We start from the raw sequence: 24,257 nt of genomic DNA, 5'->3' as shown, positions 1-24,257 counted from the left end.
ACAAGTCAATATTTGTTTAATTCATCAAACTTGTCTTAAAAGTTTTGGGGGGACAGGGACTTCCCTGGTGGTCCAGTAGTTAAGACTCTGTGCTCCCTATGCAGGGGGCCCAGGTTCAATCCCGGTTGGGGAACTAGATCTCACATGCCACAACTAAAAGATCCCGCATGCTGCGACTAAGAGCCCGCATGCCACAACTGAAAGATCCCGCATACTGCAACTAAGAGCCCACATGTCACAACTAAAAGATCCCGCAAGCTGCAACGAAGATCCCTCGTGCCGCAACTAAGACCTGGTGCAGCCAAATAAATATTAAAAAAAAAAGAAGTTTTGCAGGGACAAAAGTGATGGGTATAATAAGTACATTATCTTTATACTGCTGGAATTGAAGTAGTCTATGGTACTGCAGAAATTAAAATCTTAGTGAAACTTACAAATTGTGAAAAATATGGAATTTAAACTCTGGTAGCAGGGGTGGGGTGTGGTGGTGGTGGGATGAATTGGGAAACTGGGATTGACATATATATACTAATATTTATAAAATAGATTAATAAGAACCTGATGTATAAAAAATAAATAAAATTTAAAAAAATAAACTGTGGTACCAAAGATAATTACTTAAACCATTTGAAGATAAGTAATAGGATAGCCTACCTCATTTACCTTTAAAATATTTATTATAATTTTTATTCTTACTGATACAGTTTTTCTTAGAAGTTCCTGTTTACTATTATTGTTGTTTGCCTTTTTTCTACCTAGAGAGACCATGATATTGTTTGGGATTATGTATGATTGGAAATGACCAACCAGGATGGTTTTGATAGCTCTGTTTAGGAAATGTACCTTCTTTTCCAGCCTCCTTTTAGAGGACTCTGAAGAAGAAGAAGGTGATTTATGTAGAATTTGTCAGATGGCAGCTGCATCATCCTCTAACTTGCTGATAGAGCCATGCAAGTGCACAGGAAGTTTGCAATATGTCCACCAAGAGTGTATGAAAAAATGGTTACAGGCCAAAATTAACTCTGGTAAGATTTACCCTTTTGTGTATTTTGTTTTCACAGTTTTTTCAAGAGATGCACGTGTGTATGCATTTTAATTAACAAATATGGTTATAATTTATTGATTGTCAAATTTATACTCTTATCAAAAGCATCAATCATTTTTTGAAGCAAAAGCATTGAAGAGTATTAGTCTTGCTTCATAAATTTAACGTATAATAGTGTTTCTTATATTTCATTTACTGAACAATCTACTGTCATACATGTATAATGCAACTGTAATTTGTTATTGTTGGTAACCCTTACATCATGCAATATCTTTTTGAATCAAAGAAATATTCTTACTGTTTACCAACTATGTGTCCTTGAGAAAGTTTTATTGTCTCTAATGTTGCTATGCAGCAATGAGATTACTGTAGGGAGCCGTTGTTTATTAAGTGCCTGTTATGGAGCCAGGCATTGTTCTAGATGTGGGATATAGAGAACAAGACAGACAAGGCACTTGCTCTCCTGGTGGGATTACGTGTTAAAGGAATGCCTTGTTGAGGTGAGGACATTTATACTTGAACGAAGAGGAGCTAGCTATTCTAGAATGAAAGGAAAAGCATTCCAGCACACAGAACAACTAGTACAGAGACTTTAAGGTGGGAATGACTTAGGTGTGTTTGAGGAATTGAATGAAGGCCCAGCATGGCTGGAGTATAATTAGTGGGAAAGGAGAGGGGTGATAAGTTGAGGTAAGAGAGATTAGCAGAGGCTAGCTCATTTAGGACTTTGAAAGTTAATGTCAGAAGCTTAGATTTTTAGGTAAGTGTTGTGGGAAGCCACTGAAGGTCAGGGGAGTGAAATGATCTTATTTATGTTTTGGCTGCTCTGTGAAGAGTGGAGTTTAGTGGGACAAGAGTAGAAGCAGGGAGGTCAACCGGGAATCTATTGTGTTGACCAACCAGGAGTCTGTCTTTACAAGAGGTAGTGATGGTGGTGGTAGAAATGGATGATGGATTCTGGTATGTTTTGGAGGTAGATTCTATAAGACTCGCCAGTGGATTGGATGTGGTGGAGTGAAGGAGAAAGAACACTTAGCGAAGCTCATATTTTTGCCTTGAGCAACTAAATAAATGGTGGGGCCATTTACTGAAAATAAAGAAGACAGAATAGAATAAATTTGGGAGAGGAAACGTAGTTCTGTTTTAGAAATATTGTATTTGAACTGTTTATTAAATAACCATATGGAAATGGTTATGGGCAGTTAGCAAGACAGGCGTGATGTTTCAGGGGTTTTAGCACAGAAAATAACAGTTTTAGGAATCATGAGCACGTAATATTTTAAGATTTGAGATTAAGTAAGGTCACTTGAGCAAGAGCAGATATTAAAAAAATGAGCCCAGGGCAGAGCCCTGAGGCACCCAAACGCTTAGTGGGAACAGAGAAGGAGATTTGAGGAGCAGCCTCAGTCTGGTATGAAGAAAACTGAGAAAATGTAGTGGTGTGCAAGCCAGAAGAGGAAAATGTTTTAAGAGGGTGTAACCAACCCTGTCAGGTACTGCAAAGAAATCAGAACAAAGAGATAAGAACAAAGAAATGGGGCTTCCCTGGTGGCGCAGTGGTTGAGAGTCCGCCTGCCGATGCAGGGGACACGGGTTCGTGCTCCGGTCCGGGAAGATCCCACATGCCGCGGAGCGGCTGGGCCCGTGAGCCATGGCCGCTGAGCCTGCGGGTCCAGAGCCTGTGCTCTGCAACGGGAGAGGCCACAACAGTGAGAGGCCCACGTACATCTTAAAAAAAAAAAAAAAAAGGAACAAAGAAATGACAGCTGGATTTGGTAGCATGGATGACCTTGGTGACTTCAGTGCTGGGGCGGTGGTGGGGAGGTGTCTTTATGATTAAATTGAGCTGAGTAAGACTGGGGAAGCAGCAGCATAGACGCCCTCTTACAATAAGCTTTACTGTCAAGGAGATGGGAGACACAGTAGGAATTGGAGAGTTATATGGGGTCATGGTACATGTTTTTGTTTTGTTTTTGTTTCGAGGTAGAAATTTGAGGGCATTTTTTATTTTAACAAGAGATACAATGGAGACAAAAAAAAATTATGAAAAGGGAAGGGAGGGCTTCCCTGGTGGCGCAGTGGTTGAGAGTCCGCCTGCCGATGCAGGGGACACAGGTTCGTGCCCTGGTCCGGGAAGATCCCACATGCCGCAAAGCGGCTGGGCCCGTGAGCCATGGCCGCTGAGCCTGCACGTCTGGAGCCTGTGCTCCGCAATGGGAGAGGCCCGCGTACCGCAAAAAAAAAAAAAAAAAAGGGAGGGGAAAGATGGGATCCAGAGCACAAGTTGAGTAGTTAGCCTTTAATAGGAAAAAGGGTACTTCATCGCTAGAAAGCTAGTGTAGATATGGATTATTTATCAGTTTGTTGCTTTGGTGAGAAGGTGCTTGAACTCCTATATAATTGCTTGTTTTCTTAGTAAGGTCTTTAGCTGATGAGGGGATGGGTTAAGAGATTTTCATGTGTGGGGAAAATAACATTCTAAAATGCTTTCAGGGTTTTCAGGTAGTACTAATGTCCATAAAAATCTGTGGCCATGAATATGATTTAAAAGTGGGATTGGGATACATGTATATTTTTTTAAGATGCAGTTTTCAGATACTTGGATACAGATGAGGATTTGAGTTCGATGGGGTTGGGACCTTTGCCAGGCAAGTATGATGAAGGGAGTTAAGGGTGTTATAAGGCTGTAGTTGTGGTAAGCCTAGAAATTAGACAAAATAAGGAAGGGAGTAAGGACATTAGGAAGTAGATAACGAGAAGTGGTAGGGTCAGTGTCTTTGAATCTCAGTGACATTGAAGAGAATTGCCAGAGTAGGTGAGCTAAAATGATGAAAAGTTGTAGGTGCACAGGAGACGATGCTTAAAATACGGATTTTAGGAGTAGTGCAGTACACTGCAATGACAGGGTCAAGGGTATGACCATAAAGTAGGTGGCTTAGGTGGGGAAGGGTAATATTGGAAGCAAGGATGTTGAGGAAGTCAGAATCAAATGTGGTCTTATGTGCATGTTGAAATAGCCAAGAAATAAGCTGGGTAAAGAAGAGACGTGCTAAAGTCATTAATGAATGAGGAGGGACTTAGAGTTTCAAAACAGCAATAGGTGTGGGGAGGGGGCATCTATCCCTATTTCTTGGTCCTGAGGTACAAAGCATTGTGGGGGAAAAAATGGCTGCAGAAGAGTATGTATCAGTTTGTGAGGCACTGTGGTTCAGGCTTGAAGTTGAAGAGATAATCATAAAGGAGATTGGTTAAGATGAATTTAATGTTAGACTATAAGTACCAGAGGACCTAGTGAAATGTTACTCGTAGGGTAAGAATGTGACTAGTAGGGTGGGAAATTAGACCAGGGTAATAAATGTACATAGTTGTGTGAAAAGGACAGTCTGATGATGATAGCTGGGTAGCATAGGCAAACAGGTTGTGAGGTATGATGGTATTAATGTTAATAATCTGTTGGAGGGGTTTGAGTAACCTATTCAAACTGGAGATTACGAGGCTAGTGGGAAACTTTTTTCCTGCAGCAAGGTTAGCAAAGGCCTCCTTGGGGTAGGGGGTTATCTTTTCTTGTAACCTAACCTGGTCCCAAACCTGTGGGATAGGGCTGTCTTACCTGTAGCAGCCTCTTCTTGGCTGTATAGTGTTATGACAGCCTCATAGGCTTTATTAGTCACCACCCTGGGGTGTTATTAAGATAAAATGAGTGCTCAGCATGGTTCTTGACACTTAGCAAGGGTCCAGAGATGTTAGGTATTACCAAAATGAAAAACAACTTGACTCACCTTCTGTTATATTTGCAATTGGATTGTTAGTATTATGTAGGCAGGAAAACAGATAACACAATATATTGTCTAAGAACATTGGATTTTTGGAGTTAGACATGCTTAGGTTGGAATATTGACTCTAACACTTAACTATAGGATTTTGAGTAAGTCTCTTTTAACATTGGTTCTGAACCCTGGTTGCTGATCAAAATATTAACCATTGGAGTTTTTAAAAACATAGATGCCTCACATCCATTCCTAAACATTTTTAAGTAGGTCTGGGGTTGAGCCTCAGTTTCATCATGAATAAAATTGAGTAATAGCTTGTTGTTAAGGTCAAATGAGATGATGTTTATGAATAGTTTCTCACAGTATTGGACTCATAGTAAGTACTCAATTAAATAGGTTTTAAAGGTAATAATAAGTATTCATGGTCAAATGAATGTTAAGATCTCAAGAACTGAACCTTCCTTTTAAGTTTCCACAAGGCTTTCTCGTATTTACATAAAGACCCCATCTGGTAGGTGATTCTCTGGTAGAGATTCATTTCAACATTTATTAGGCAGCTACTATATATGGACTGTTAAAACTCTATAGGATGTTCAAAGCTGAATAGAATACGTCTAGTACAAGTTTAGGCAAATGCAGTCAGGGCCTACTGAATGAGGTGGGGTGTAAAGGACAGAGTCCTGGATTAAAGATTGTAGGGATAAATGGGTTCCTCCCATCTGCGTATGGCCTTTTTGAACAACTTCTGTAGGTCACTTGTTCCGTGGAAGAGAAAAATGAAACCCTAAGATATGAAAGACTTTGTTTTAATGATATCCAGTGTCCATATTTTATGACCATCACATTTTTCCTGCTTCTGAATCAGAGAATAAATGTCTGATAAGAAAGAGAAGGCCTTCTGAAGTTTCACATTATTTATATTCTCCATCAGGTCATAATACTATGGACTTATCCTTGAATCTCCAGAACTTCTAATCTATTTTGGCACATAACAAACACTCAGTAAATGTTAGTTAAATTGAATCTAAATCTTTATCTTGTTTATGCACATGACTTGCTCTAATTTTTAGTACATTTTTTCATTTTAAAACCCTGTCTAAAAATAAACACAAGGGGGAAAATGTCTATTTATTTAATTAGACAAGACTTACTTAATTGGAGCCAGAAGCTTAGGAGTAACCAAATGTTGAGTGTCTATAGGACAGACGGAATTTTATTTAATTGTGGTAAAATATAAATTGATATAGCATGAAATTTGCCCTTTTAACCATTACTAAGTATATAATTCAGTGACATTAAGTATATTCCAAATGTTTTGTGATCATCACCACTATTTATTTACAAAACTTTTAAGTCATCCTAATCAGAAATGTTATACCCATTAAGCACTAACACCCTTCTCCCCCTTCTCCCCCTCCTCCCCAGCCCCTGCTAACTTCTGATCTACTTTCTCTGAATTTGTTTTTTCTACATATTTCTTACAAGTGGAATCATACAACATTTGTCCTTTTTGTATCTTATTTGTGCCTTATTTTACTTAGTTGTAGCATGTATAAGGACTTCATTCTTTTCATGGCGGAGGGGGGCTGTTTTTATCTGAACAAAGGTGGATCCCTTTTTTTGCCTTCTATCCTGCAGGGAAGACACATTTCTTAGACCACAGAAGGTCTTAGTATATGCTGCCACATTAAAGATGCTAGCCTGAGTATATGTAACTAGTTGTTTTAGATACCATGTTTTCTTGGCATCTTACCAGAGTACTTGAGGAAGTAGGAAGTACAGATAACATTCCATTGTCAGCTTCCCATATCAAAATGTATGAGCATCTGGTGGGCTGAACCACAAATAATGGGTGGAGGCTTAGGTACCACAGAGTAGGACTTGACATGCACATCAGGTGTTACTGATTGATATTTTAGGAGACATTACTGGTTTATGGTCATAGCACAGTCTCCCTGCTATCTCTTCCTCCCTGCCTGCCTTTCAGTTTTCTGTATTCCAAGCTTAAACCTACAAGGAAAAATGTTTTGTGGTGACCCTGCAAAATTAAGCTTTACTTGTAATTTTTTACCAGGTTCTTCGCTAGAGGCTGTAACCACCTGTGAACTCTGTAAAGAGAAGTTGCAGCTTAACCTGGAGGATTTTGATATTCATGAACTACATAGAGCTCATGCAAATGAACAAGTTAGTATATTTTGCCTAATTTACCTTGGTAAGTGTCTATTCTGTGCTTAAAGGACAACTCTTGAAGAAAAGATTAAATCATGGTCAGAAAACCTGCATTAAAATAATAATAACAATTTTCTTTTACTGCATTAGGTATGATTTTATAATTTTTCTTTACTTTCCTATAACTTTTTGAAAGTGAAAGGCAAAAAAGCAAGTCACAGGTTTAAAATTATTAAGGGAAAATTTATTATATCGTTGCTAAATAAAAGTGAAAATAAAGGCTTACTAAGTGGTCCCCAAATAGGCATGCTAAGAGCTGTCTTAGTTGTGAATACCTCTTAGTCCTAGAACATTTTTGAAACAGCAAGCCCTGGATCTTCATCCTCTTTCTTCCTTCCTTCCTCCCTCCATCTCTCCCTCCGTCCCTCCCTTCCTTTTTTTTTATTTTAGGAATAGCTTTTTATGTGCCTATCTGCCCCCATGTTCTTCTACTATCCTGGTTCCCTCCACTCTCCTCATTCCTACCTCCAACTTTGTTGAACAACTTATGAAATCTTTTATTCCAAGTTCACATTGTTTATAAACCTCTTTCTTTTAGTATTTGTGTCATTATAGTCTATTCATATAATGAATAATCTGATCTTATTAAATTTTTTTTCAAATATTCTCATTTCTCAGATTTTGGGGTATTATTGATAACTGTTTTCCTCCTAATAATGATTTGGTCACTAATTTTTGTTTCTTGAAGCTTTAAATTTAAAAAAAATTTTGAGATGCTTAGATAGGTAGAATGAAGAGTTCAATATTTTCCCCCTTTTCTTCCTCCTAAAGGAAAATTCTGGGGAAAAAAGATGTTAAAGGAGATTACAAGGATGACTCAAGAGCCGTACTCTCCAAGTGTGCTTAGCATAATTGTTATAAAAAGAGATATGATGGTGGGAGAATGCATGAATGCTTGAAAAACACTTTAAGGAGTAGTGGACACCCCCCTTTTTTTGATAGAGGTAAAGTTCACATAAACATAAAAATCATTTTAAAGTGAACAATTTGGTATATTTGCGATGTTGTGCAACCACCACCGCCATCTACTTCCAAGACACTTTCATCTCTCCTAAAGAAAATCCTGTACCCGTTAACCAGTTGCTCCCTGTCCCCTGCTTCCTTCGGCAACCTCCAACTGCCTTCTGTCTCTCTGGATTTATCCATTATGGATATTTCATATAAATGGAATCAAGCAACATGATCTTTTATGGATACCCTTTACTTTTAAAATGTGGGAATAATGAATACCCTTTGAAAATCTGATTAAAATCACACTCCTAACAAAATATACAAAGACACAATATTTGTATATGATTTAAGGGATTCCCAGATCCTTTGAAGCTGATTACTTAGATCCAGGTTAAGAATCACTGATTTAATTAATGAACCATTAAGGCAATTGGTATAGCATAGATGCTATTCATACTAATTATTACTTTATTCTTTAATGAGCCACTTGTCCAAAGAGAATAGTGTTTTCAGCAAGGAGTTGTCTTCAGTCCCTAAGGAGTCTTTCTAGATAGCTGAGCATTGGTATTTTAAAGAACGGGGGAAAGAGTATGTAAAAATAGAATGATGGAAAGAAAAAAATTTTTTTTTCATCTTCTCAAAATGAGCGTAGGTTTCAAAGGATGGTTTTCTTCTGCCATTCTTCCTTCTCTAGGTGCTCCATCATGTCTCTTAAAGGTGGTTCTTTGGCATTTCGATTCAACCAGGAATGTTTTCATGGTTCTCCAAGGATTTAATGACCCACAATCTTAAATAATTTAAGTGTGAGGAAATATTAGGTGGAGTCATTGTAAAAGCAATGACAGTCTTGATTAAGCTTCCTGGCTTTAACTTCTTTGTTCTGTGTGAATCTTGGATTCTGGGGGCCCAAGAACTACTCTCATTTGAAATGATTAGTTTAATGCAGTTTATTTCCTCATTGTCCAGTAGCTTCAATTTTTTCAAGGTGATAAGCATTAAAATTTAAAAAAAAATTTTGAGGACATAAATTTATTTCCTTTTAAGTTAAAAATAAGAAAAGTAAGTGAAGATTCAAAGAAAGTTTTAATAAGTCAATTTCAGATTTCTTGAATGCTCTGTGGAATCTGATAACCAGTTACTTGCTGAAGTTGTTACTAAGAACATATAGTTCTTAACTTCAGATGAGTTAATTGCCAAAAATGGTACAACTTACAGGTAGTTCACTATATAAAAATTACAGGACAGATTAGGTTTTTAATAACACGATATTCATGACTTGTATTCTTAGCTTCAGAACAACAAGTTTGAACCAAAGGACAGTTTTTACCCACTATAAATTTCTATGTGAATGATACGAAGAACAGTTACTCTATTACCTTTATTAGTTCATTTTTATATTTGCTGTTGCCTTAAAGTTAATTATATTATGTAATAGACACTTGACCCATTTGACTAGGTTTTAATTGTATAATTTATTGATTTAGCTATAGATGAAATGATAATTTTAAGTAAACATTTGTAGCCATTTGTATTAATAAAATCTGTTAGGCACATTATAACTTGATAGAACCAGAGCATTCGTTCTACCATCAAATGAGTTAAAAGTCCCACTTTTATATAAATTACATAAAAGAAGACTGTATGAAAATAAAGAGGATATTCACACACCTATTTGTACACCTTACAGCATTAGTAAAATTATGAAATTATGGAGCGTGACTTTTTATTTCTTGGTTTAATGGATGATGCTGTAGACTGGATATGAATACATTTCCTCTAGTTTCTCAGTATACTTTGGATGTCGATCTCTTGTCTATTAATTTTTCATTCTCCATATTCTTTTTCTCGTTTGCTTCCCTTTTGAAGGCTGAGTATGAGTTTATCAGCTCTGGTCTCTACCTAGTTGTGTTACTGCACTTGTGCGAACAGAGCTTTTCTGATATGATGGGAAATACGAATGAACCAAGCACACGTGTCCGAGTAAGTAACCTTGGAGCAGGGGAAAAGGGAGGATGTGATGCAACAAGTGTTTGCTTTGGAAAGCAGATTGTTTTATATGTTCACAGTCTATTTCCTTTGGGGAGTTCTTAGATTAAAATCTTTCTTAAAATTAAAGGTACTGTAGATTTAATAGAAATTGCTGTCTGCCTTACCTCTTTATCAAGCAGCCTTATTTTCTCATAAAGCTGTTTTAGAAAAAGAAGTAATTTTCTAGCTCTTGAAGGTGATTGGAATATATTTCAGTGAAAAACGGGGACAGAATTGGAAGTACTAAGGAAAATGCTCTTTTTAATTAAAAAACAAAAACAAGACTCAGTATTTTAACTTAGAAACCTGAAATTGAACTCCAAAAACTGAAAGAGTATGGGAAATTAACTTCAATTTATTTGTTACTATCTTGTAAAAGATTACCAGTGTAGTAGTTTTTAAGCCTCCGTATTTCAAACCACTTAAGATCTGGACTATTTGGTATTTAGTCTATACCCTATTGCCTTAATTTAACACTTAAGCTAGCTGTTTGTTAGGTATTTTTAATTAAATGGTACTGTTATGGAAATTTATACTGCCTTGCCCATTTTATGTAGCGGGGACTAGAGTCTATATCTCATTACAGTAGCATTCTGAACACCTAATATCTTGAAATGTGTTCATAAACATATCCTTCAAACTATTTTTTATATAGATATTCTCTTGGTGATGAAAATTTAGTAGAGTTTATGGTGAGGTATAATGTTTCCATTATATTTTGAAAATTATCAAATAGCCAATTCAGTGTATATGGGTAGAACATTTTTCTGTAATCATGTAAACACTATTCCTGTGAGCCAGTTGACAGATTTATTATCATTCAGAGAAAAGAGAACGAACTATCAAGAGCTTTCAGAATTTGAGCAAAGAGCTCTTGATTTCTAAACAGGCAACTTATCTCTTCAGAGTGAATGAACCATATGAAGTATATAATAATATGTGTTGAATTCATGCCTTTGTAAAAGGTATACACAAGTTAATATTAAAGTGGAAGTCACTTTTATGATTTTTTTAAAAGTACGGAGTCAAATGTAATACTTCTAGGCAGGAAAATACTGATTTATTATTTTAATTGACCACTAAAGTTCACTTGGGTCCAAAATGCAGAGGTTTAATTTTTTTTCTCCATAGTTTTTGGAAGTATTATATCAATGCAAGAAGACAGCGGTATTCATAGAATATTATATCTGCTCCCAATTTCTACATGATTAATATATGATTTTTACATAGGTAATAATGATTATATAAGACATTTAAAAAAATCATATCCTTAAGCTTGTAAGTTTTGATGTGGGGGGAGAAAGACCCCCTATTTAGAGGCTTAAAATTATGTTTGACTTTTAAGTAGAAATGAATCTCTTATACTGATTCTCTCTTTAGATCCATTTGCTACATTTAAACTACTGTATTTCTTTCTGCATTGTTTCTAGTTTATTAACCTTGCAAGAACTCTTCAGGCACATATGGAAGATCTCGAAAGTAGGTGGAATTTCCCCTCCCCAGACTTGTTGAATTTACTTTTGCAAATTAAACCCACAGAGCAAAACCTAAGTATATATATACTCTTTCTACCAAATTAGAGCTTCATTTATAGGCTTAATAATACCAGAATAATTGATTTGGGAAAGATGGGCTGGGCAACTGACACTAGTTTTTTAAGAGCCTATTTTTTAAAAATTAAATTAATTTTAATGTATGGAAGGGTGTTATTATAACCATCGGTATTTTATTTAAAATAAAAAAATATATTTAATCACCTTAATTTTAACACTTTTAATGTTAACACTTTTTTAAAAGAAGACGTTTAACTACTAATCAAAACACACTTCTTTAGATTTTTTGTGTGTGAAATTTTACTTGTTCTTTAGCTTTGTTAGATCATAAAAGGTGTTCCCTGGGTTTATATATAGCTCTAGGAATATAATGGTGAAAGAGTCCTAATTCTGAGTCCCTAACAGAAGCCATAGTTTTTTGTTTTTTTTTTGCTCCTTGTTCAGGTCCTCATGGACCTTTAATAGGCAGCCAGCTCCGCCAGCAGCTCCAATCTCTTAAGATCACGTTCCAGCTTTAGGACTTCTGCCTGGGCTCCTATGTGAAGGCACTTAATGCCCAAATCTTTACAGGCATCTGCACAGCTTACCCTCTTCTCAAAGTCCTACAACCTCCAGGGTGCTTCATACCAGGTGGGCACAGATATTGGTGGCTCTGGAACAGTTCCTGGGAATCCAAGATTACCCTATTGTGCTTTTTCACCCAAAGCAACTGGCATCCCATGATCAGATTCCAGTACACTCTTTGAAGTGTTTTTATATATGTATTCTCCAATTGATTATCTTCTATACTCATCTTCAGAATACTTGGACTGTTAACCTGTAGTGTGCATAATATTTTTACCTCTAGAGAAAGCTTAGCATCCTTTGAAGTAAGGTTTTTTTTTTTTTTTAAGTTTTAAAAGGATTAGAGGTACAACTAGGTAATGCATTTTCACAATTTTAGTTAGTATGTGTGGAAATGGTATATAAAGGAATCAAATGGTATAATAAAGTGGGACTTCATTAGTGTAAATCTTTTTTTCCTTCATTCCTTCTTAGTTCAGATCCATCATGTTAGCTAGTACAAAGATTAGTTCTGTCTTGTAAATTGTAATTGATACTTTGTCAAATGTGATGAGAGTAATTTGTTGCAGTGTACATTTTCCCCAGATTGCTTGTTTTTTTTAACTAACATTCTCATTTAGAATTTAGTTTTCTAAACATATAGGAGGGTCTACTCCCAACCTGTGAATGAGAGGGAAACGGTGAAGTTGAAATATATACCCAGACTCAACTGAGAGTGAAAGATGTGGGTGCTACAAGTTAACTTCTAAGTACTAGAGTATTAATACATTCTGAAAATTGGTTCTGACTGAATTTTGTTCTGTAGAGTTAATCCAGTAGAAAACATGAGAAATTCTCTGAAAAGCTATTTTATTTTTTAGTTTAACATTTCTCCATGATATTGCATAAAAGTTAAGCATAGGATTTACTCTTCATGAGCTAAGTATATGCTTGATATTTATTTAAAGTGGATTTTAAATTTCTGCAAGGTAAATATATGGAGATTGAAGTTTCATCTATACGTGTTGCATAATTTTTTCTTGTTGATTCCATTTGCTGGTTGCCCTTAAATTGTCCAGTATTAAATACAAGAAGAGTGTACATTTAACCTTTCTGCCCTTGATAATAGGGGAAATGCTGGTAGGATGTTTAGTGAACTTCCGTTTTCCTTCACATGCAGACAGTTACATAGTCTTGTACTTACTGTGTCCTTCTTAAAGACGTTCGTGAAAGTTTTATATTAAACTCTTGAGCCACTAATGACTTTAAAATAAATTGAGGTCGGACATGTTGCAAGAGTGATAAATTTCTGACAACGTGGAGGCATAGGAATAACCTCAACAAAAGGTTTTTACTAAATCCAATTATATTAACTTAGGCTGTGTCTATATAAAGCTTTTTTGACTAACTAGAGCTTTTTCTTGGCATTGTATAGACATAGCTCTGATGTAAATTTCAAGAACACCCATAACCTGTTATTCTATGTACATTTTTTTTCATTCTCATCGGATACATCAAACATGCAGCGGTAATAAGCCAGATTCTACTCAGGTGTGTGAGAGCACTTGCCTTAAGTTTACTCTTTCTTTCTCTAGTGTATTTCTCATTAGCTACTATGAACACAAATTGATCCCAGAAACTTTTTAGATGTTCTTGAATCACATTTTTAAACATTTTCATTTTAATAAACTAACAGAAGAAAAAGTGTCGGGGTGGGAGCGTTGTAGAAGGGCCTCACCCACAGTCAGACCGCCCTAACCCTGGCATATACTACATTGGGGTTTTTATCGTACAAGTCATTGCTGTTCTGGCTTCATACTTACACTTCCATTCTCATCCCCCTTAAAATCATTCTTGATCATCCTGTTTTCTTTCAACAGCTTCAGAGGATGATTCTGAAGAAGATGGAGACCATAACAGAACATTTGATATTGCCTAACTTCATATGAGACAAATGGATGATCTGTGAACAGTGTTTATTAAAACTGGCAATTAAGTATGAATTAATTTTCTGGGGAAATACCTATTGAATACATTTACTGTCTATATATATATATAGAATGAAAAAAATATATATATACACACACACACATATTATGCATGTATATATATGTTCATTCTCAAGTGTTGCTGAATTAAAATTCTGCTGGGCCTTTTAACATGGCCAGTGAATCTGATGTTTATAAACTGTTAATTAAAAGTATTTTTCTTTTAGATGAGTGGGGAAAGTGTTACCCTTGTTTTAAATATCTAAGCAATGCTGACAGCCCTTTTTTGTGTTGTGATTACTGTAGTTATATTTATGAAAAAAGGTTGGTGTTTTAGTCTCGTTAGTGAAAAAAGTGGGACAAAGTATGCTTTTAGAATAAATTGCCAAATGGCACCTAATTATTTTTCTTTTTAAAATGCCTTAAGTTGCGGTCTCATTTTCATAATCATTTGCTTCCAGTGTTTAAAAAAAAAAAAAGAATGGGGAGAAAGTTAAGAAGAGCATTCATTATATTAGGTTTCCAAATTTAATTTGAATTCTAAATTCACTTAGCAATGGTCTAATTTTTAAAATATATAAAGTGTACAAATGGATGAATTTTTGTATTGATGTGCAAAATGCAGATTATATTTGATAGGCCATAGTATGTAGATATTCCTTTTAGGAATATTACAGCTGTAAATTATATCAGAATTGCCAGTCAGATGCTATTTGGTTAAAAATATTATTGCAGTCTCAAGTTAAATATTTTTAAATCCCACATTCAGAATTTAAAACACTGGTTTTCAATGTGTTTTTTAGTGTTGTCACTTCTTTATAGATAAATATGATATAAATAACCTGTTTGGATCCTGGTCGTTTTTAACTGTTCCTTGGTAATTCTAAGCATTTATTTGATGACTTAATATTTTTCACTACCTTTAGAGAAGAGATGAACATTAACTGTTCACCATACTGTGGTCCTGAGTTGTGTATATGTCCATAACACTGTATATTTTCTCTGTCAACACCCTTAGGATACACTTAAAAACGCCTTCAGGCGGGTTTCAGGTTAAATAAAGTCTTTTGTCCAGCTACTTTTTCAGAACCCAAATAGAAACCATGTAATTTCTCACATGTGAATCAACAGTTTGCCCACATTCAGTCAGATTGTTGGTCTTAATGTAAAACTTCGGCTTGAAATAAAGTGCATACTGATTGATTTACTTTATAGTTTGAAATGTTTCCTTTTAAACTGGTGCTCAAAGAAGCCTTCAAACCTTATAGCCAAGAATCTTATTTTAAATCCCATTTTATATGAAATATAATTGTTTGTTTCTAAAATATTTGTTCAGCTTCTGCCTGTCAACTTCTGCCTGTTATCTTTGCGTTGCCTTCCTTAAAGCAGATATGCAAAATTTAAGGATGTCAGTATCAATATCTATTCTACAGGTCTTTAGGGATGCTTTGAATTTGAAACATTTATGCTTTTAATAGAACTCAGCATGAAAATGTAGTGTCTTAACCCACAGAATTTTTTATTTAAAAATTTTAAGTAAATGGTAGAAAACATTCCATTGGTGTGCATACAATTTATTTATGGTTTTGCTATATTAACTGCTAAATGACAGATACAGACAGTGGCTTGGGCTTTATAGTATTCTTGTAGTTCCTTTGTACCACTTAGTATTTCGATATTGTATTAGCTTCATATGTCCTGTAAATGTGAATTAGAGGGAATAAGAAAAATCTTTCATTGGTATCACCTTTAAATTCTGAACAAAATAGAGACCATATACTACTCAAGTTCCTAAGAATTTAAGATTGCAAATTCCTAAGAAAATGTAGTTAAAAGTAAATGGCAGCTAAAAGTAATGATAGTAGTAATAGTTGCCACCAAACATAAGAATTACATTGTCATTATTGGGTAGAACCAAGATGTTTGAAGAAAGCAGTTTATACATTCTGAATATAAACAGGCATGCTAATGTTACTGTTAATATTAAAAATAAACAAAGACTTGAATGATTCAGTTATCTGTTGACCACCAAATAGATACAAGGGCCTACTACAGATGTTCAGATATATAAAGAGAATTAAGATTTAGCACTGCATTACCGGGGTCTTTAAGGACTTGTTTGAAAATAAAATCAAACATGGAAAATTAAATCAGTTAAAACAGCCATTTTGGTAGAGCTGTCATTATTAGGTAGAAGTTATTGAAATGAACTGAAGAAAATTAGTTATGTAGAAGTGGAAGGGGAGACTCTAGAGCAGCATTGTCCACTGAAACTTTCTATGATAATGGAAACGTTCTACAATTTGCATTGCCCATCGTGGTAGCTCCTAACTGCATGTGATCTGAGCATTTGAAATATGACTAGTGCAATTGAGGAAATGAACTTTATTTAAATAGCCACATGTGGCTAGTGGCTACTGTATTAGATACTGTAAAGATCTGTGACTGATAGTTACAAAGCTTTAAGGAACAGATGGCTGGCCTCAGTTCTTAAAGGAGTGGTAGAATTTGAGTAGCACAAGCAGTAAGGAATTCCAGTCTAATGTTCACGATTAGCAGCACTATTAATACTCTATCAGTAATAAAATAGACATCTCAATCAATACACAAAATCTCAAAGCTTTTACAGAGCATAATTGTTTTGTAATAACACCTAGTATAAAATTGTTTTGTAATAACACCTAGTATAAAATTTGTTTTTTAGTACCACACAGTCACATTATTCACTTTGCAGTTATTCATGTCTCATTAAGAAAACTGCCATTAATTGTGACGAGGGATGTTTCTGATTCATGGGGGCCAGTGGAAACAGATGGCGCAAGCTAGGACTTCGTTGCCACTGGTCAACCTTGAGAGATAGTGTCTCTATCCATATGAAAAGTATTCCCATAAGATGATAGATGGGATATGCATTAGGGAGAGAGATTACTTTCCTCGCACTTCCAAGTTTCTCCGTAAAGTAAATACAATTTTATGTGAAGTACATACATTATCTTTTCTAATACTGTGTTTTTAAGTTGCTAAAGAAATCATAGTTTCAGCTTTCTTCCATTTTCATTTTTTACCCCCCAAATGATTATTTCACCATTGTCTTAAAATGTACAATACACATACTGAAAACTTTGAACATGATCACTACAGTAGTATTTAGTTTTTCTCTGCAGTTATTGCTTACACAGGTTTCATGTCACTGAATGATAAACTTCATCAAGGCTTGGGGAACATGAGATATATAGGAACAGATATGGCGGTAGGAGAAAAATCCTTGAAGGACACTATGACCCAAGAGTTACCCGCAATGCCAGCCTCCTCTACACCTTCCTGGTATGGCTGTAATATTTTTTTGTTTCACAAAATTTATTAAATCTTACTGAAATTCTGACCATTTATGATCAGTGCTAAATACTGTTTGTTTGTGGTCCAAAACAGTGTTCTAAAAGTACTGAAACTGTATAATTACATGGCATATGGGGTGTTAAAAATCTGTAAAATTTTCTACATGTAAATCATGAAGATGGAAATATTAGAGGAATTATCAGAGTAACCAGCATAAGTGATATCTAAATATAGAGAATCTATTTTAAGGTCAGGTTTATTCTCCATATCTTACTGATAAAGGAGCAAGACCATAGAAATTACTAAAGGCCTAGTGATTGCTAAAATTATAGTGATAAGTAGAAGTTTTCTTTTTTTTTTTAATTCAACTATAAACCAAGGTGGTTCAACTCACTCTGGGAGGCAAGATGGAGGAGGTAAAACAAGTAGACTGGGTTTTTTTGTTTTTTTTTTTAACCTGATTTACTATTAATACTTGGGCTTTAAGCTTTCCTTCATTCAAGTGAAAGGTGCATTTGGGGAGGTGGTTAAAACCATTAAATTATATCTAAGATTATTCCTTTTTAAAAAACTTTGTTCTTATAATCCTAAAGATTAATTTTTGTCACAGTCAGTGATTACATGAGAATAGTGAACGTTACTGGAATTAGGTAATACATCATAAAAACCATGATTTTCATTGTTAGGTTTTATATTAAAATCTTGCATAGGAATCACTGTCAAGGTATTTGATGTCTTAATCTGAGATTTCCAGAACCTTAGTCGAATTGAACATCATATTCGTTTTCCTCTGCAACTACTAAAACACAGTCGTCATTATAAGGTGATTGGGGTGCAGCTGAAAAAACTGTGGTGAAACCAGAATCCAAACTTCTTTTGTACAGGAACCAAACGACTGCTCCCAAAACTGTCAAAATTACTGTGCTAGCAATCACCAAAGCTGATATTAAAATGTGGTTATCTGAAAAGGAAAAGACAAAAGAAAATATGGGAAATCAGGATACACAAGTTGATAGCATTGCTTTTTGGGGAGCACAAATATAGTTTCATCACATAAATATTTCACTATTTTGAGAATTTCTCACATTGGTTAGAAAAACAGTTACATACATTTATTCCTATCAAGATTTGTATTTCTTAGCTTGAATAATTGCCATACTTCAAAATTTGAAATAAACTTTGCAGGTCTCCAGTCTACTTTAAGATCCTAAAATGGAAATTATCCACACTGAAGGTTTCACCATATATTTCTGTTTGCATATATCACTTTATGTTATCCAGAGTATACATGTGCATAGCTTAAAATTCATAGTTTTACAGGGTATGTAATGATAATACTGTGTTCTTCCTGCCCTACTACTACTCACCCTTAATTACCATTCCTCAAAGCAGCCACTCTTGTTACTTCTGTTATTGGCCTCCATGCATGCTTATACTGTTCTCTGATTTTAAAATTTTTTTAATTGTAAAATATGCATAACAAAATTTACCATCTTAACCATTTTAAAGTGTGCAGTTCAGTAGCATTAAGTACATTTACATTGTTGTGCTGTGTCACAACCATTCAACTATAGAACTTTCATCTTGCAAACCTGAAAACTGTTATTAAATATTAAGTCCCCATTCCCCCCTCTCCCCGGCCCCTGGCAACCACCATTCTACCTTCTGTCTCTGAGGCTGACTACTCCAGGTACCTCAAATAATTACAGCCATACAGTATTTGTCCTTTTGTGACTGGCTTATTTCACTTAGCCTAGTGTCCTCCAGGTTCATGCATGTTGTAGCGTGTGTCAGAATTGCCTTTTTAAGGCTGAATAATATTCACACTATGTATATACCATGTTTTACTTACCCATTCATCTGTAGATGGACACTTGATTTGGTTCCACCTTTCTGGCTACTGAGAATAATACTGCTATAAACATGGTTGTTTAAATTCTGTTCAAGTCCCTGTTTTCACATCTTTTGGGTATATACTGGATCATATGGTAATTCTATGCTAAATTTTTGGGGAAGCTCCTGTACTGTTTCCACAGTGGATGCACCATTTTACATTCCCATCAGTAGTGCACAGAGGTTCCACGGTCTCCACATTCTTGTCAACACTCGTTATTTTCTGTTTTTTCCTTTTTGGTTTGGTTTGGTTTGGTTTTGGCTGCACCGTGCTGCATGTGGGATCTTAGTTCCCCAACCAGGGATCAAACCTGTGCCCCCTGCAGTGGAAGCACAGAGTTTTAACCACTGGACCACCAGGAAGTCCCTCTGTTTTCTTTCTTTTGTTTCCTTCCTCCCTCCCTCCCTCCCTCCCTTTCTCTTTCTCTCTCTCCCTTTCTTCCTCCCTTTCTTCCCTTTCTTTTTTCTTTTTGATAGCCAGCTTAATGAGTGTGAGGTGGTGCTTTGTTTGATTTTTTTTAGATGTTACATTCATCTTATAGAAGAGTTGAGGATTTAACTCTCCTATATACACATGAACCCAGTGAACCCATAAACACTCCTTTCCTCTTCTGTCATAGCAAGCTCCAAACTGAGTAATCATGATATTAACGAAAAAATAAGGGCAAAAGAATAGGCATTTTATAAAAGAAGATATCCAAATGGCTAATAAATGTGTGAAGGTGCTCAATTTCATTTTTCATCAGGGAAATTAAAATAAGATCACTGGGACTTCCCTGGTGGCGCAGTGGTTGAGAGTCCGCCTGCCGATGCAGGGGACACGGGTTTGTGCCCCGGTCCGGGAAGATCCCACATGCCGCGGAGCGGCTGGGCCCGTGAGCCATGGCCGCTGAGCCTGCGCATCCGGAGCCTGTGCTCCGCAACGGGAGAGACCACAACAGTGGGAGGCCCGCGTACCGCAAAAAAAATAAAAATAAGATCACCCTACATACCCATCTGAATGGCTAAAATTTGACAAGACCATCATCAGATGGACGTAGAGCAAATGGAACTTGTCAGCAGGAATGTTAACATGGTTCAACCACTTTGAAAAATTGATTATTTCTAATAATGCTAAACATTATTAGCTACCCTATGGCTGTTTCACTCTCAAGGAAAATGAGAACAAAGGTCCAAAAAAAAAAAGTATGAGAATGTTCATAGTGCGATCACATTCATGCCAGACTAATAATGATCAAATATCCATAGACAGGAGAATGGACAAATTATGGTGTGTTTATAAAGTAGTATATGCAGCAGTAGAAAAAGTACAATATATATGTGCAGCACTGATGAATCAAAATACTCTGACAGAAAAGTTACATTAACGTGAAGTTCAAGAACAAACAACTCTAACCTATGATGATAGAAATCAAAAGTGGTTGCCTGTAGGGTGGATGCTGGTAGGGTGGGCATTTATTGGGAGGGGCATGCGGGAATTTTGTGGTGTGATGGAAATGTTCTATCTCGATTTGAGTGGTGGTTATACAGGTATATACATAAGCAACCATCAAGGTGTACATTTAAGATGCTGCATTTTATCCTCAGTTAATTACACATCAAAAATATGGAGGTTAAAACTATGCTACACAATTTGCAAAAATTTCGTAACTGGCATTCATACATTATTTTTGGGGATGCAAAATGGTACAATTTCTCTGAAACTATCAGTATTGATCAAAGTTATATATTCATGTTCAATACGGCAGTTATATTTCAGGGAATCTAAGATAAACATGTTTTTGTGCAAGGTGATTCATTCCTTGCAGCACTGTAATAATAGCAAATGTTTGGAAACAACCCAGTAGGGGTCTGGAGTTAGTAAATAATTGAATGTATCTATACAATGGAAGAGTATACAGTTGTAAAAAAGAATGAAGATTTATCTATAGGTAATGATATGGAGAGATATTTAGTGAATAAAAAAGTAAGTCATATCTCTTAATTTGTTTATGTTGGCAAAAGAAACACTAGACATTTAAAGAAGAAACTGAATTAGTGCCCAATAAGGGTTCAGGTAGAATAGGATGGAAGGAGGCACAGTGGGAGGAGACAGTTTTCAGTGTTTGCCTTATATAGTTTTGCTTTTGGAACCATGTAAATATATTACCTGTTCCTTTCCCAAAAAATGCATTTAGTAAGCCCTAAGACAGACTCTTCATGAACTGTAATTACAACTATAAGAAAAAAATTTTTTAACAAAAGATGCAGTCATTTTCCACAAAAACAGATAATGGAGCAATGAGGAGATAGAATTTGGTTTTAAAAAAATGTTCATTTCATACATAACTTGCAGATATATTTAAAGTGTCAAGTCTTTCTGTATTCTTATAAAAGTTGTTCTACTTTACACTGTCATATAATTAAAGAGGTCTTCAGTACTACTTTAATATGCTAGAATCTTAATATATTCTTTCTTGCGGGAAAAATTTAACAAAAGACCATACTTACCTGATAAATATTTCTTTTCATATGGGACTAGAATACAAAAGAAAATCATAATTTAAGCATGCCTTATTCGAAGAATGCTTCTAAACACTTTCAAAGTAGTTTAAAACGAACCCTTTAATAGCTTAGTATTACCCATATTTCTGTTGCTTGGTCATGTGTCTGTATTATCTGTTTTGAACTCAGTTTTTTTAAAAAAGGATGTAGAGAGGTAAAAACTCATTAGCTCAGTTGGTGGAAAAAGAATAAGGGAACTCAAGAAAAAGACAGTGTGATGAAGTGAGGGAAATAAGAGGATTTGGGTTGGAAAGTCTGTAGAAACAGTAAAAGTATATAACTGTGACCTTACCTTGGTAGTACAGACTTGCTCACTATTTCTGATGTTTTGAAGTTATAGTTTAATTAAAAATTTGGCTTATATAATGGTGCCCTGAGGCATAGTATATGAAAAGAACCAACTTTCTAAAAATTCAACAAATATTGGAAGTCAAATGCTACTACCATAAAAGTGTGACTGATCAGTCAAAAACCCTGCTGAGGCAAGTTAAAAAAAAAAATTGTATGTAGTTCCAGATGTAAAGAAAGGAAGTAATCGGAGGCAGATGTATAGTTTTGGTTTGCAGTTGGAGTAGAAGGGGGGAATATTAAGGATGCAATGCGGGAAATGGCTGTTTCTGTCTTGTTTCAAGCAACCCAAAATCGTATTTTGAAATTTAAATGTCTTTAGTGAGAAAACAATTCTTTCTAAAACATAAAAGAACTGTCTAATGTTTAACAATAATATGAAAATATTTTGGGACAGGATAATTTTGTTCATTAGAAAGCACTGTGATATGTGAGAAAAAAACTTATACTTTAATCCAGAGTAAATTATAAACTAGGATGCAATTTTTCTTGGCCTAATCAAAGATGTCCTTGAATCAAATTCTTTGTACGCTAACATTAGAATTCTGGAATCAGCCATGATTATTTTTCACCACTTCCACTGTTTAACCAAATCACAAAGAGGCTATTATAATTCCTTTGAACAACATAAGAAATTTTTGACTTCTTAGAAGCTCTAAGAATAAGCAGATAGAATAAAAGTATGCCTGGTTCACATGATCTGGCCCTACCTCTGAAATGTAATAGGATTACATATTTGACTTCCAAGATTCTTGGGAGCAAACCAACCCAGTATCTTCTGAAGTCTTACTTCCTCTTTATATTGAGGCACACATCACAAAGAAAATTATTTTAAAACCAGCCCTATTTTCCCCACCTCTCTTAGAATGGAAAAAGGCCTTCAATTATACTTACTAGCTGCTTTACAAAGGGTTCCTTCCACAGAAGAAACTTCACAATTTCCTTTTTTCCAATCACCTGTCTTGGTGTGCAAAAAGGCACAGGTGTCAACTAGATCCTCACCATCTTCTTGGTCTGACCACTTAACAAATGTCATATTTGACTTGTCAAACCACTTGAAGCTGTCATCTGTCAGTTAAGGAAAATTTTTAACATTATGACAGTATAAAATGTGTTAAAAGAAAGTCAAAGAAAGGGTCTAGCTTTATTTTTTTTAAACTTTTTGGCCACGCCTCATGGCTTGTGGGATCTTAGTTCCCTAACCAGGGATCGAACCCGGGCCCTCAGCAGTGAAAGCATGGAGTCCTAACCACTGGACCACCAGGGATTTCCTGGGTCTAGTTTTAAAGGTGGGAAGTTACTAAGATAATGTCTGGTCTAAACTTCTGATTGTAGGATTTAAATTAGAAGGAGGAACATATCCTGTACACAGGCAAAAGATACTGGTTCAAAAAGGTTCTGAAGAAGATCCCATTTGTGATTAAAATATATATATAATTTTCATGAAGAAATAGTCAAGAAAATAGTTAAAATGTTAATGGTAACCTTAGTAATTTCACTTCATTTTGAAAATTATGTACTTTCTATTTTCAACAGTGACAGTAAATACATTTACATAGTATTACCCTGACAGTTGTCTATCCTATTGTTGACACTAGTACCAATTTTTATTACCCTACCATATTACAGAAATACTGAGTCTAGAACCATATTTTAATCCAGATGAAAGAATTAACTTTCATATGTGACACACATTGAGCTGCTCAGGGGAAAGCTGTGGTACATGGGTGCATACTGAAAATACAATCCCTGGAAACCACAGGAAATAGCGAACTACAGAATTGAAGAATCTAAAAGAAAGTTATCAGTTTTACTAACATTAAGAAAAAAATGTAAGAAACAATTTAAGTATAAATATCACTTACCATCTGTGTCAAAAAACATGCCTAATAGGATATCATCTGGGCCTTTCCATTGCTTTTGCAAAGTATCCAGTATAAAAGCATTTTCTTCTTCATTATGTATGCTTATCATGTCTGCTCCTGAAATTATTTTAGGGAGAGGAAATCAGCATGTTCCCCAAATCAGT

At 35.4% G+C, this 24,257-nt stretch overlaps 2 protein-coding genes across 9 annotated transcripts in view; one reads left to right on the top strand and one right to left on the bottom strand.

The window, feature by feature from the left end:
• The window catches only part of MARCH7 (membrane associated ring-CH-type finger 7), a 47,994-nt gene extending 33,326 nt beyond the window's left edge, over nt 1–14,668 (top strand). Inside the window, exons 6-11 of one of the 6 annotated variants that reach the window (XR_003793871.1) lie at nt 856–1,025; nt 6,890–6,999; nt 9,862–9,975; nt 11,454–11,502; nt 12,021–12,206; nt 14,000–14,668. Coding sequence is in view for 4 of the 6 variants with exons in the window: in XM_029224784.1 (XP_029080617.1) it covers nt 856–1,025; nt 6,890–6,999; nt 9,862–9,975; nt 11,454–11,603 (544 nt within the window). In the remaining 2 variants the exon portion in view is untranslated. Of the gene's footprint in view, nt 1–855; nt 1,026–6,889; nt 7,000–9,861; nt 9,976–11,453 lie in introns of all 6 variants that reach the window. The other 5 variants (XR_003793870.1, XM_029224785.1, XM_029224786.1 and 2 more) reach the window with 5 other exon arrangements.
• Nucleotides 14,669–17,766: 3,098 nt separating this feature from the next.
• The window catches only part of LOC114896665 (CD302 antigen), a 129,661-nt gene continuing 123,170 nt past the window's right edge, over nt 17,767–24,257 (bottom strand). For all 3 annotated transcript variants that reach the window (XM_029224781.1, XM_029224779.1, XM_029224780.1), the window contains 4 exons: nt 24,094–24,210; nt 23,123–23,296; nt 21,827–21,853; nt 17,767–18,404 (listed from right to left, as the gene is read on the bottom strand). In XM_029224781.1, the coding sequence (XP_029080614.1) occupies nt 18,202–18,404; nt 21,827–21,853; nt 23,123–23,296; nt 24,094–24,210 (521 nt within the window). In that variant the 3' untranslated portion in view covers nt 17,767–18,201. The remainder of the gene's footprint in view (nt 18,405–21,826; nt 21,854–23,122; nt 23,297–24,093; nt 24,211–24,257) is intronic.

The sequence above is a fragment of the Monodon monoceros genome, unplaced genomic scaffold (assembly GCF_005190385.1).
Source record: "Monodon monoceros isolate NGI ecotype Baffin Bay Population unplaced genomic scaffold, NGI_Narwhal_1 Super_Scaffold_16, whole genome shotgun sequence".
NCBI classification, from domain to species: domain Eukaryota; kingdom Metazoa; phylum Chordata; class Mammalia; order Artiodactyla; family Monodontidae; genus Monodon; species Monodon monoceros.
Note: the sequence above shows the minus strand (reverse complement) of the source record. Positions and strands in the feature narration are given on the sequence as shown.